We start from the raw sequence: 13,185 nt of genomic DNA, 5'->3' as shown, positions 1-13,185 counted from the left end.
CGTACCAACTACACTAAACCTTATACAATAATGTTAACTAAAGCAAACGAGAGATAAAAACATGTTTGCTTAACATTCCCGAGCTTTCTGAGCTCTTTTACCTTGACTCGTAGCCTATACCGAGAAAGTTTACAGCCGGGCTATTTATGCGATCCAAATGTCAGAATGTATTACTTTACAAATAATACGCTGTGTTTAAAGCGTTTTGTGGTCAGGATATAGCCTAGTAGCTATTGTGCAAGGAACCGTGTCTTTTTTAACTGATAATTTGCCCCTATAATCATCATTTGTGTGAATAGAAATAAAATAGTTAGCGTTTTGCTGCCTCTAGTGTTAATTTCAGCTGGGAACTGCGGTGAAATGTAAGTGTATAAGGTAGCCTACTTTTTTAAAGTTTTACAAAAATGCAGGTAAAGCATACTTTTCCAGTGTTGCCAATTAAAGTCTTGGCCTTCTCGTAACATCTCAAACCAGCTAAACTCGATGACCTTGAGCTTCATGTCCAGGTTGTTGTGGAAGGGAACACGGAAGAAAAATAGCATCACTTTTCAGGTGTAACTTTCATGACCAGGGGAGAAGTTATACTTCAATATCACCTTCACTGGCTCTGCACGCCCACGGGGGTGTAAAGTTAGGGAGGTTACTGTACTCGAGTGCTACACTGGGAGATCGAGTCTCTTCTCAAATATTTATAGGCCGTCACTGCCACACAGCTGTTACTGCTGCTACTGCTCAAACACACACTAACTGGCCCGTGGTCAATGTGAGCCTGCCTGTCAATCACCACACTGATGCTATCGCATAATACAGCAATAAAAATACACATTACGTTCGTCACTTCAGCGAGTTTTTGTGGGACTAAGTCTGTATGAATGATGTTGGTTAGGTTAGCTGAAATTATAAGGGCTCGAACTCAGTTTGAAAGGAAGTGAATACAATGAGAATACTGTGACTTCTACAGTATGATTCGACTGTCAGAAGACTTGATGTAAGACTGCAATGAACCATATTTTCTTACACAATACAGCCTCTCATGTTAGATGACTGAAGCAGAAGTAATGAGACACTCTGTCCCTGCGCGAACTCATTTTCCTCAGGCCGCACATATCTTGGCCAAATGCTTTTCATCACTTGTATCACTTGATATCCGACACTCACGGATTAAAGCTTTAGCGTTTGAGCTGACCAACTGGTGGGTTTGTAAGAGATGACGTAAAAACAGTGGGTCTCATCCACTAACTGTGAGCACAAACATAGTCATGCATAAAACCTGTGTGCAAATAATTCAATGCAGAAATTGAGTCATCACATAAGTTTTTCTGAATTTACGAATTTTAGAACAAATTCAAGCCAGTCTTAGAGGCCTCCTGAAACATTGATAATAATGTAATACACAACATTTTTCTATATATTATATTTTTAATAATACATATATATATATATATATATATATATAATTTTTATTTTATTTATTTATTTATTTTTACAGGTGTGTATGCAGGACTTTCTGGTTTCATATTTATATATACACCTATTTTTCACCTGTAAAATTTTGCATCAAAAACTTTCTGTACAACTAAGGACACTTGTCAACATTATTAAAGAATGAGATCCCATATCTTGGTGACAATTTCAACTGTAATTGTGATTTACGACATGATGTGTCGAGGTGTACAAGCCATGCAAATCTACAAGTCAATGCTATTGATTTAAAAATAAATATTTCCTGCATTGTGTGTCTCCCTGTATATTTTGAGCTGTCAACATGTGTTTGCTGTCCCAGTGACAGATGTCATGTTTTTACAGAGCAAAGATCATGATTATGTAATGTGCGTACACGAGTATGCGAGATTACAGAGCAGAATTGAAGACATGCATATCCACACGGCGGGTTATTACTCTCAGATTAAACACATTCCAGCCTGACAGCAGTTTGGTTAAGCTTCTCCTATTGTACAGAGAGTAACAGAACAGGGGTCATGTGGAAAAACGAGGCATACAATGTGATATTCTAGAGGACTCCACTTAATCCTGCAAGGGCAAAATTGCTTGTCCTTCTGTTGAAGACCACTGGTTTTGTCCCATCATTTTAAGATCTATATTTTAGCCCATTATTTCATAATTTAATTTTTGAGCCCTCTAATTTCAGAAATAACCTCCAAATCTTCTTCAACCCTTTCAAATTAAAGGCCTGAAATGCCCTGGACTCATCACTTGATGTCTCTCACCAATCTAATGGCATCTGGGTTGCCAGATCTCCAGGACAAAGATCTTAAAATCAAATCAAAACTAATCTAAAACCAAAACTCAAAACATAAAACTTCCAAACCAAATACAAAAGATCCTAGATTATGCATTTTCATATTTCCTTTCATTTGTAGGCATCCTAAGTAAGGTAGCAGTCTCAGAAATGATGAAAGTAGAAGGCATCAATTAAAAGCTGAGCTGAAAAACCAACATCATCATTGCCAAATGTCAAATGCTCAAGCTTTGAGAAGAAAAATTAGGCCACATAATAGTCTAAAAGTAGCCTAATTCTGCAGGAAAACCGCAGACTTGGCAACATTGCCCTGCATGACCCACTAATCACATTGCATTACTCTTTCTTCAAGGATGTCCCACAAGACTCTGTATTCGGCCCTTTAATATTCTCCTTTTCCACCAAATTACTCAGTTCTCACAGCTGCATGGCTTCATTTTTATTTTATACATGGACAGCATGCAACACTACTCAAATCCAGTTTTTTTCTCTGTGATCTCTGTGATGTCAGTCTGTTTCTCAAAACATCTTGACCTGAATGACAAAAATCCACGTCACCCCTAGTCACAACCTCCTCAGATTAAACTCTCTTCACCTCACCTGAAGGTCACACAGGTCCCCCTGGATATAGAAAAACCATTGCATGATCACATTACAACCCTGTCGTTTCATGCTTCACAACTTAAAGAAAATGAGTCCCAACTCCTCGGTCAGGCTTGAGGTATTTCATGACCACATAACTTGTTGGCTTACCTAAAATTGCAACCACCATCCATGTTAAAACTACAGAACACATTATACCTTTTCTCAGGTTCTCTCACTGACTAAATGAAGTGTCTTAAAACGAAATTTAAGGGACTTCCTCTATTATTCTAAAGCGCAGTCAACAATGTAGCTACATGCTTTCTGTAATCTTAAACCATACTGCAGACCCCACAGTACTGCTGCAATCAGTTACATCTAGTTATCGAAAATAAAAAAGCCAATTTTATGTATAATATATTTTTCTGACATCTTTCTTGGCTATATATATATATATATATATATATATATATATATATATTGTAAATGTATAAATATTTGCATTTATTATTGCATTTAAATAATTTTTTGGTAAGTTCTAAGTGCATTGAAGGTCTGACAAATGAAGGTCTGAAACAAAAACACACAAACATGCAGGTAAATATATTTTGTAATATAAATTTAAAAATATTGGTTTAAATTCACAAAGTATATGTAACTGTTTAAAGTAACTGTGATTTTACAACATATATTTTGCGGCACTTCTATTGTTGTGCAATTACATTAGCATTCTTTTTGAGGTTTGGTGGTACTGTACATGATTTGTGTCCATAATAAATGCTCTTGTCAATTTATATTCCTCTCTTTTCTTCTCTGCTGATGAATTCTCTATTGGTCTTCTGCTTTTCTTTTCCATCTCTTCCGTCTCGTTCGCTGCCAATAGCTCTCCTCTCTATTTCTCTGAGTCAGTGTCTGCGTGCTCACGCTGAGTTGTAGTGGGTGAAGTGTCACACAGGCTGATGAATTGTGGGTATTACTTCCACTCCCTCGCTGTCCTCCTCCATAACTGTGCTCTAGGCAGTGTGAGTAAAGCGAAGCCTTGAGTGTGTGAGCGTGGAGTGTGTTTGCGTGCCTGTGCGTGATGTATTGTGCTCTGCAGAGCAGGGACTGATGGCTATCCTAAGTGACCTCTGTTCTTAGCGATGAGTCGACAACAGCAGCCACATTCTTAAAAATAAGGGTTGCAAAGGGGGATTTTCGCATTCATAAAAGAACCATTTTAATATTCTGAAGAAACTTTTTTTCACTATAAAGAACCTTTTGTGCAATGAAAAGGTTCTATGGATGTTAAAGGTTGCTCATGGAACCATAGATGGCAATAAATAACCTTATTTACAGTCTTTAGTTAAAGGGTGAACCTCAAGTTTATGTCTTGCTCATACAGTAATTCACACACCAAAAACAAGGTCCCATTTACTTTTTTTGACAATTATACATGTTTTCCATTTAAAATATAAATGCACAATCCTAACACAAATGTTGACAGTGGCCTCATTTACAGTTACATTACAAGTAATTCCTGCTGCGAAATCCTCTCAAGACTCATGATAGACTGATTTGGGATTTATCCTGAACTGAATTGCAGTATTTGGAAAAACTGCTTCTTAACGGACGCTGGGAAAATCAGGCTGGGGTTTTTGATAACACGTTTGCTCAGCCTCCTCTGGCGTCATTCTGAAGTCAGAGACAAGTGTTTATGTGAGAGCTGATGAACTCTGATAAAGAACAGTGGGACTAAGCCTGCTCTGTGATGATATCTGCAGCGCAGCATCACATGAACGCCTTTCAAAGGATTTAATGTCTGAGAGCGCCAGGAATGCTGAAAGTGAATGTCAGCAAAGATTACAAATAATTATTGGTACTTACATTGTGTTTGATGGATTATTAAAATGGTAGACTAACTCACCAGGTATGATAATTGGATTTTGTTAAACTGCAGTCTACCACCTTTATGATTGATGCATATAATAATATTTACTATAAGGAATTCCTTTCTTGATTAGTTCATCCAAAAATTAAATCATTATTTACTGACTTTTAAAATATGTGTGACAACTATTTGTATGAGTAACTAAATATATTGTGGTTCATATGGCCTCAAAAGGCTAAGAAGCCTGTATACGCCATGGAATTAAAAAGTAATTTTAATTGCAACTTTTTATCTCAGAATTATGACTTTTTTCCTCGCAATTCTAGGAAGAAAAATGTGAAATATAAACTTAGGTTCATGAGATATAAACTTGCAATTCTGAGAAAGAAAGTCCAAAATTTATATAAAGTTGCATATTAGACGAATAAAAAACTTAAATGAAAATTAACTTAGAATTTTAAGCTGAAGTACACTGTAAAAAGTGATAAGTTGACTTAACTTAATAATCTTAAGGCAACGGGTTTTCTAAATGTTTTTAAGAAAATGATAATTTAAAAAAATAATTTAAGAGAATTGTAAAGTTCACTTAACTTTTATTATTATTATTATTATTTACTTAATAATTTTAAGGCAACTGGTTTCCTCAATTTTTTTAAGTTAAGTCAACTTATCACTTTTTACAGTGAACTAACCCTAACTAAATAAAATGGAAATTTAAACCTATATAATAAAATGCAATAGAAAAAAAAATCAAAACTATTAAAAATTCATTACTTTTATGATGCCCTTTTTCATCTGTTCAAAAACACATTCATGGAAAACAACAACGTGAACAATCTGCTAAACATCTCCATTGAATGAACAAAATCATGTTTAGAACAGCTTGATGTTGAGTAAATGATGACAGAGTTTTCATTTTTCAGTGTGAGTTATTCCTTTAACTTCATCACTTTCTTAATGCATGTTGCTGCAGATTCATCTAGGCTAAATGGCTATTTAGGCATTGCTTTAGCAAACTCACACTCTATTAAAGTAGACCAGGCCCATCAATTCCTGATGTATAAAAATCAAGTTTCACTATCATGAACATTCTAAAAAATTGCAGAAGCAAAATGGATTGAAAACTTTAAAAGGCTTCATCACTCTTTACAATCACAGGTGAAGAGTAAAAGGTCACAAGCTGAAATGAAAGGCATTTGGTGACGATGCTGAATATTAGGAGGATAGCTGTGTTAAGACGAGATAAGACACCTCCACAAAATGCTGTTGCACTGTCAACGGAAGCCTTTCATCCGCAAGCATACCACGATCACACACTTTTTCAGGAATCCTTTATAAAAAGAAATCTGTGGGCGAGGTGAGTAAAGCTAAAGACAGGAAGCCGGCTGTGAGAGGTGTTCTTCTCATGAGAGGAATGAGTTCAATAAAACTAGCTCTCAATGAAACCGAGCAAACAGCCCTGCTTATGAGAGTGTGACTCGTTTTCCTTTCAAGATGCTAAAATTAGCCTAAATCTACACCAACAGAATGAAAAGAATTGCTCAGCAAGAAAAGAAGAACTATGTATCTTCAGGAAATGATTCATAGATAACTTTCAGCTTCAGTGCCTCCTTTATGTTTCCAATTTTCCGTGCTGTTTAAAGACTCAAAGACAAACTGACCATCAGTTTGCCAATTCGCTAGGAACATTTTAAATGTAAAATAACTCATTTCAACAATAAAAACAATAGTTTGACCACTGATGTTTTTTTTTTCCTTCTACAGAACATGAACAAATCATTTTGACTGGTTTTGTAAATGTTTTATGCCAGCTTCTGTAGCTACTTTTAATAGCAAAATTTATTCATTTTTTAAACAATTTATCTTTTGCTAAAAACTCTAAAACTATATTTGGTTTTAACTAAACATTCCTTCAAAAGTGCTAACTATGTAAAAAAGGTTTTAGATTTAAAATTGAATCATTCAAATTCACTAGAAATTCACTAGAAAACGAATCTCTCAGCTTCAGGAGAGTTCATGACAGAGTTCATATTCAGTTTGTGCAAGAATCATTGAGTTGAATATTGAGTTGAATCTATTTAATTATTTTACCCAGTTTACAAAATCAGTATTTCAGGATGACACACGTTTATATATATATATATATATATATATATATATATATATATATATGTGTGTGTGTGTGTGTGTGTGTGTGTGTGTATATCAGAAGTGTTCCCTTGGCAACTAATTTTTATTATTATTATTATTATTAAATACTAAAATTACTAAAACTACAATAAAATTAAAACTATGTAAAACTAATTAAAATGACAAAAGCACAAATGACTAAAACTTAAACTAAAATATAAAAATAAAAGTTAACAAATAAATGAATAAATATAAGAGCATAAAAACAATACTAATACATCACTGCTTGTATCCTCCAACTCTAAATGCAAAAGGCTAAGAAAGTGCTATTTGAGAGGGTCAAGAACGATATGAGGGCAAGAAAAATGATGAGAGAAATTTCATGTTGGGTAAACTACTGCTTTAAATGGATGGTACTTTTTCTCCATTCATTTCTGACAAATATTTTGGATCCTGGCTAGAAGAAGTTTAACACAGACTGATACTCACCAATCTCAGTCATTTCAATGCAATAAAACATTAAGTACAGAATTTGAACTCGAGCAAATGGTTCTCGAACTCAGTGCTATGTTGAAATGTTTTAAATATGAGAAAAATAAAGGACTGTGAAAGCAATCTCCATTCTAATGAATCATCAGCATGGGGTCTGCCGCATGTTTATGGTGAGGCGTTATCAGCGACACACTCGGGCGACTGTCTCGCTCATAAATGAAATACATTATTTCCATTGCAGACATATTGCTAATTAAGAGGCCCATCTGCAATAAGCAGGGAGAAGAAGAAAGAGCAAGAAAACGGCTGTGGTGGAAAGTCACAAGGCTGAAGACAGACAGCAAGGACTGGCGGACCAGACTCTGAATATTAATACGGCATATTACGAACCTCCATGAATACAAACTGCTTCCATCCATCATGTCAAAAACAATATGGTTCTTCCCTTCATGCTCACCCTGAGCTCCAAAGCTGGGTTTCAGCAAGACATAAGATATATTTCATATCAAACAAAAACAATATAAAACACGATTTAGAAGTTTGGGGTCAATAAGATTTTTTTTTGTTTTGTTTTGGAAAGGAACAAAAGGAAGGATGGAAAAGTGATGGTAAAATGATCAGAAGTGACAATAAAGGCATTAATAATGGAACACAAGATTTCTATTTCGAATAAATGCTGTTCTTTTGAATTTTCTAGTAATCAAAGATTCTGAGTCACAGTTTCCACAAAAATATTAAGCAGCACAACTGTTTTCAATAATAAGAAATGTTTCTTGATCAGCAAATCAGCATATTAAAATGATTTCTGAAGGATCAAATGAAACTTAAGGCATGAATAACAGTTGCTAAAAATTCAGCTTTACCATCATAAGAATAAATTACTTTTTAAAATGTATTCAAACAGAAAACACTTTTAAATTGTAATAATATTTTACAATATTACTGCTTTATTGTATATTTGATCAAATAAAGGCAGCTTTGGACTTCTTTCAACATTAAAGAAAAAAAAAATCTTACCGATCCCAAACTTCTAAACAGTAGTGTATATTTTAAGGAAGAGAAAAGTTGAGAAGAGAAAGTTGTTACTCTGTTAGCATTCCCATTCATCTCGACAGCAGCTGGTCAATGTAGTTACAGCATCTACCAGCAGAGGTTAACAGGGCCACGTTAACCAGCTAAATTTGTGTGGATTTATGGCATTTATTATACAACACATAGCAATTAAAAGGTTTAACACATTTTTACACACCATGATACAGGGCAAAACTGTTGAGCTCACTGAAATATCATGATAATTTGGTTCTAATTTAGTAGTTCACAGCAAAAAAGAAAGAAAAAAAATGTCTTAAACACTAATCAAGGAAGATGATGTTTTTTTAAATACTGATAGAAACGCATTGCAATCAACCTGAAATGCATTATTACATGTCCGGTTAAAATTACGAGAACACCTAAAACTACCACAAAAACAACTAACAAATCTTACACCAACTAGAATAATTTATAAAATAATGGAAATGCAGATAAATATACTCAGCATGTGCGTAAGTTCTGTCAGGAGGGTTTTTGATGCCAAGTAACCGTTCACAGAAATGTTTTCTTCAGTTGAATGGAACTCTTGAAGAATTGTCAGCAGTGGAAAAGTCATTCTGCGAGATCTTCATAGGAAATCTCACATCGTTGACAAGAAGACAGCTGGCCTCCGCCATGTGTCATTGTTCAGAGCAGTCCAAGAGAAAACGTTGCCTTTCGCATCCTGAGAGGGTCTTTGAACCCCTTGTCTTTTAATGGCCCAGTCAGTCAGTTAGCACTGCATGTTTCCATAGAAGAACTTTAGTAGTTTCTTTCTAGCACAAATGTTACACAAGAGCCCTGTACAAATATTCAAATTGATTACACATTTTCTTCCTTTTTGTCTGTTTTTAAAGGTACACCAAGAAATTCCATGCATTTGTGATATGCATGCTCTATGTATTTTCTTCTTATTTCCCATATGAATAGAATAGCTGAATGACCTGTTATATTTTCTAAAATGTGCTATATATGCTACTTTAAATATGTAAAGACTTATAGTTCCCATTCTGCGATATTCAACCCAAAACTCTATTTCCAGTGCTACAAATGAAGCTGTTTTTTTATAATTTTTTACAATTATTTTAATAAATTAAATTAATAAATTATTTTTTTCTTATTAATTATTTGACCAAATTACTAACAGTTAAAGTGTCCAAATTTTTTAAAAAAGTGAAATGTTTTTATTTCTAATAACAGGATGTGACTCGCTGAATTTAAACAGAAATACACCGCCATTCAAAATTTTAGGATTTGGATGATGTAATGCTGGATGCAAGGCTGGATTTACTAGATCAGAAAAATCTGTAATATTGTGAACAGTAAAACTGTAATATTGTGAATTATTACAATTTAAAATAAATGTTTTCTATTTGAATACATTTTAAAATGTAATTTATTCCTGTGATGCAAAGCTGGATTTTCAGCATCATTACTCCAGTCTTCAGTGTCGCATGATCCTTCATAAATCATTCTAATATGCTGATTTGGTGCTCAAGAAAGAGTTTTCTTATTATCAATGCTCAATATTTTTGTGGAAACTGTGATACGTTTTTTTTCTGAATTACTGGATGCATAAAAAGTTCAAACGAACAGCATTTATTTGAATTATATATTTTTTTGTAACAACAAAAAAATATTTACTGTCAATTTTTAATACATTGAATGTGTCCCTGCTGAATAAAACAAAACAAAAACATCTTAATGACCCCAAATCTTTGAATGGTAGTGTAAATCATCAGAAAAAATTTAGCAATGTAGTATATTTGTGTCATTGCATAATGTAAACGGTTTCATTTTGCTTTCACACATCTATGACGTCTATGAAAAATGACTTAGTGTACCTTTAAACATCTGGCATATTGACTACAGATTAATAGTTTCAGGTCAAATGATGCAACTCTAAAAGAAATGCTTTAATGACTTTACCAATCATTCCTTTTCTTAAATAATAACAATTATAAAACTGTCTATATGTAATCATCTGCACTGAGCATGAGTTTGAATGTTCTAACAGTCTTTACTGTCCCTGTGTGTGTCGAGGTGCCCGTGCTCTCGCCCGCTGCTCTGCCCCGGGTGTGTACCGCCATTTGGGTGCCATTCCTTTGAGTTTCTTCCTCTTCCTGTCAGACACACACCACACCTTCTCACAGTACTGCTCCACCCGTTGGAAGTTGCTGTAGCCGATCAGCTGCATAAAATCCTTGTACCAGAGCTTTGAGGAGGATGGAGCGGAGGGCAGGCTGGGGAAGGGGCAGGGCGGAGGTCTGTGCGGAGAATCGCCTTCCTCTTCCTCGCCTTTATGCAACAAACCCTCCACTTTCCCCTCATCCAACACCTCCAAAGTGACACGCACCACCGTCTGGACAAAGCCGTGCTCTGTGGACTGGCACACGTAGACCCCTGCGTCTCCCTTCGCTATTTTAAGAAGCAAGAGGCCATGGGGGGTTTGAATCACATGATCATCGCCTTTCACCTGAAGGAGAGAAACAGCATGCAAAGGACACTATCAAAATTTGTGTACTTCGCTTGATAGGCTATTCTGGCTGGTTTCTAGTCGAACGAGTCCACTTCCAAGTCTTAGTTACATAATCAGATTACTTTTTTTCAAGTAACTAATAAAGTAACGCATTACTTTTAAATTTACAACAAAATATCTGAGTTGCTTTTTCAAATAAGGTCAAAAATATAACCTTTGGGTTTTTTTGTTACCAAAAATAAATAAGCAAGCCCAGCCCAGGTGACAAAAATTAACGCAAAAGTGATGTAATGGATTACTTACCATAAAAAATTAACTAATTAATGCAAATAGTTACTTTTTATGGAGTAACCCAATATTGTAATGCATTACTTTTAAAAGTAACTTTCCACGACATTGTTAACCCACATGATTTTCGGTATAATTATGCATTATATACAGTGGGGCAAAAAAGTATTTAGTCAGCCACCAATTGTGCAAGTTCTCCCACTTAAAAAGATGAGAGAGGCCTGTAATTTTCATCATAGGTATACCTCAACTATGAGAGACAAAATGAGAAAGAAAAAAAATCCAGAAAATCACATTGTAGGATTTTTAAAGTATTTATTTGCAAATTATGGTGGAAAATAAGTATTTGGTCAATAACAAAATTTCATCTCAATACTTTGTTATATACCCTTTGTTGGCAATGACAGAGGTCAAACGTTTTCTGTAAGTCTTCACAAGGTTTTCACACACTGTTGCTGGTATTTTGGCCCATTCCTCCATGCAGATCTCCTCTAGAGCAGTAATGTTTTGGGGCTGTCGCTGGGCAACACAGACTTTCAACTTCCTCCAAAGATTTTCGATGGGGTTGAGATCTGGAGACTGGCTAGGCCACTCCAGGACCTTGAAATGCTTCTTACGAAGCCACTCCTTCGTTGCCCGGGCGGTGTGTTTGGGATCATTGTCATGCTGAAAGACCCAGCCACGCTTTCATCTTCAATGCCCTTGCTGATGGAAGGAGGTTTTCACCAAAATCTCACGATACATGGCCCCATTCATTCTTTCATTTACACGGATCAGTCGTCCTGGTCCCTTTGCAGAAAAACAGCCCCAAAGCATGATGTTTCCACCCCATGCTTCACAGTAGGTATGGTGTTCTTTGGATGCAACTCAGCATTCTTTCTCCTCTAAACACGACAAGTTGAGTTTTTACCAAAAGTTCTATTTTTGTTTCATCTGACCATATGACATTCTCCCAATCCTCTTCTGGATCATCCAAATGCTCTCTAGCAAACTTCAGACGGGCCCGGACATGTACTGGCTTAAGCAGGGGACACGCCTGGCACTGCAGGATTTGAGGCCTTTGTTACTTTGGTCCCAGCTCTCTGCAGGTCATTCACTAGGTCCCCCCGTGTGGTTCTGGGATTTTTGCTCACAGTTCTTGTGATCATTTTGACCCCACGGGGTGAGATTTTGCGTGGAGCCCCAGATCGAGGGAGATTATCAGTGGTCTTGTATGTCTTCCATTTTCTAATAATTGCTCCCACAGTTGATTTCTTCACACCAAGCTGCTTACCTATTGCAGATTCAGTCTTCCCAGCCTGGTGCAGGTCTACAATTTTGTTTCTGGTGTCCTTTGACAGCTCTTTGGTCTTGGCCATGGTGGAGTTTGGAGTTGGACTGTTTGGGGTTGTGGACAGGTGTCTTTTATACTGATAACGAGTTCAAACAGATGCCATTAATACAGGTAACGAGTGGAGGACAGAGGAGCCTCTTAAAGAAGAAGTTACAGGTCTGTGAGAGCCAGAAATCTTGCTTGTTTGTAGGTGACCAAATACTTATTTTACCGAGGAATTTACCAATTAATTCTTTTTTCTCTCATTTTGTCTCTCATAGTTGAGGTATACCTATGATGAAAATTACAGGCCTCTCTCATCTTTTTAAGTGGGAGAACTTGCACAATTGGTGGCTGACTAAATACTTTTTTGCCCCACTGTATATATGAAAATAAAATACTTTTGGGGAATCTGTTCTAATCCCTAAACACAAGTAAAATCTATTGTAATGATGCTCGGCTTAACTAATATTACTGATATGTGTGCCATTATTAAAAGTCTAATTTACCATGATGCTGCAGAGAGATGTCTTGGAGCACAGAGATGGTCAGAGTGACATAATTCTTTTCTATTTAAGATTAATTGAATCACTAGGGGTTATATTACCCATCCTCCCTGTGGTCAGAATAGTAAAATGAAGCTTTAATCTATATTTAAAAGCCATCTCTCAGCAGGGGTTCAGACCATAACTCGTGATGAA

At 35.8% G+C, this 13,185-nt stretch overlaps 1 protein-coding gene across 2 annotated transcripts in view; it reads right to left on the bottom strand.

Annotated features, from left to right (window-relative positions):
• Window positions 1-8,478: 8,478 nt before the first annotated feature.
• The window catches only part of sema3e (sema domain, immunoglobulin domain (Ig), short basic domain, secreted, (semaphorin) 3E), a 43,085-nt gene continuing 38,378 nt past the window's right edge, over window positions 8,479-13,185 (bottom strand). For both annotated transcript variants that reach the window (XM_058752164.1, XM_058752165.1), the window contains exon 17: window positions 8,479-10,881. In XM_058752164.1, the coding sequence (XP_058608147.1) occupies window positions 10,426-10,881 (456 nt within the window). In that variant the 3' untranslated portion in view covers window positions 8,479-10,425. The remainder of the gene's footprint in view (window positions 10,882-13,185) is intronic.

This window comes from Onychostoma macrolepis, chromosome 18 (assembly GCF_012432095.1).
Source record: "Onychostoma macrolepis isolate SWU-2019 chromosome 18, ASM1243209v1, whole genome shotgun sequence".
Taxonomy (NCBI): domain Eukaryota; kingdom Metazoa; phylum Chordata; class Actinopteri; order Cypriniformes; family Cyprinidae; genus Onychostoma; species Onychostoma macrolepis.
This window is presented reverse-complemented; position numbering and strand designations above follow the sequence as displayed.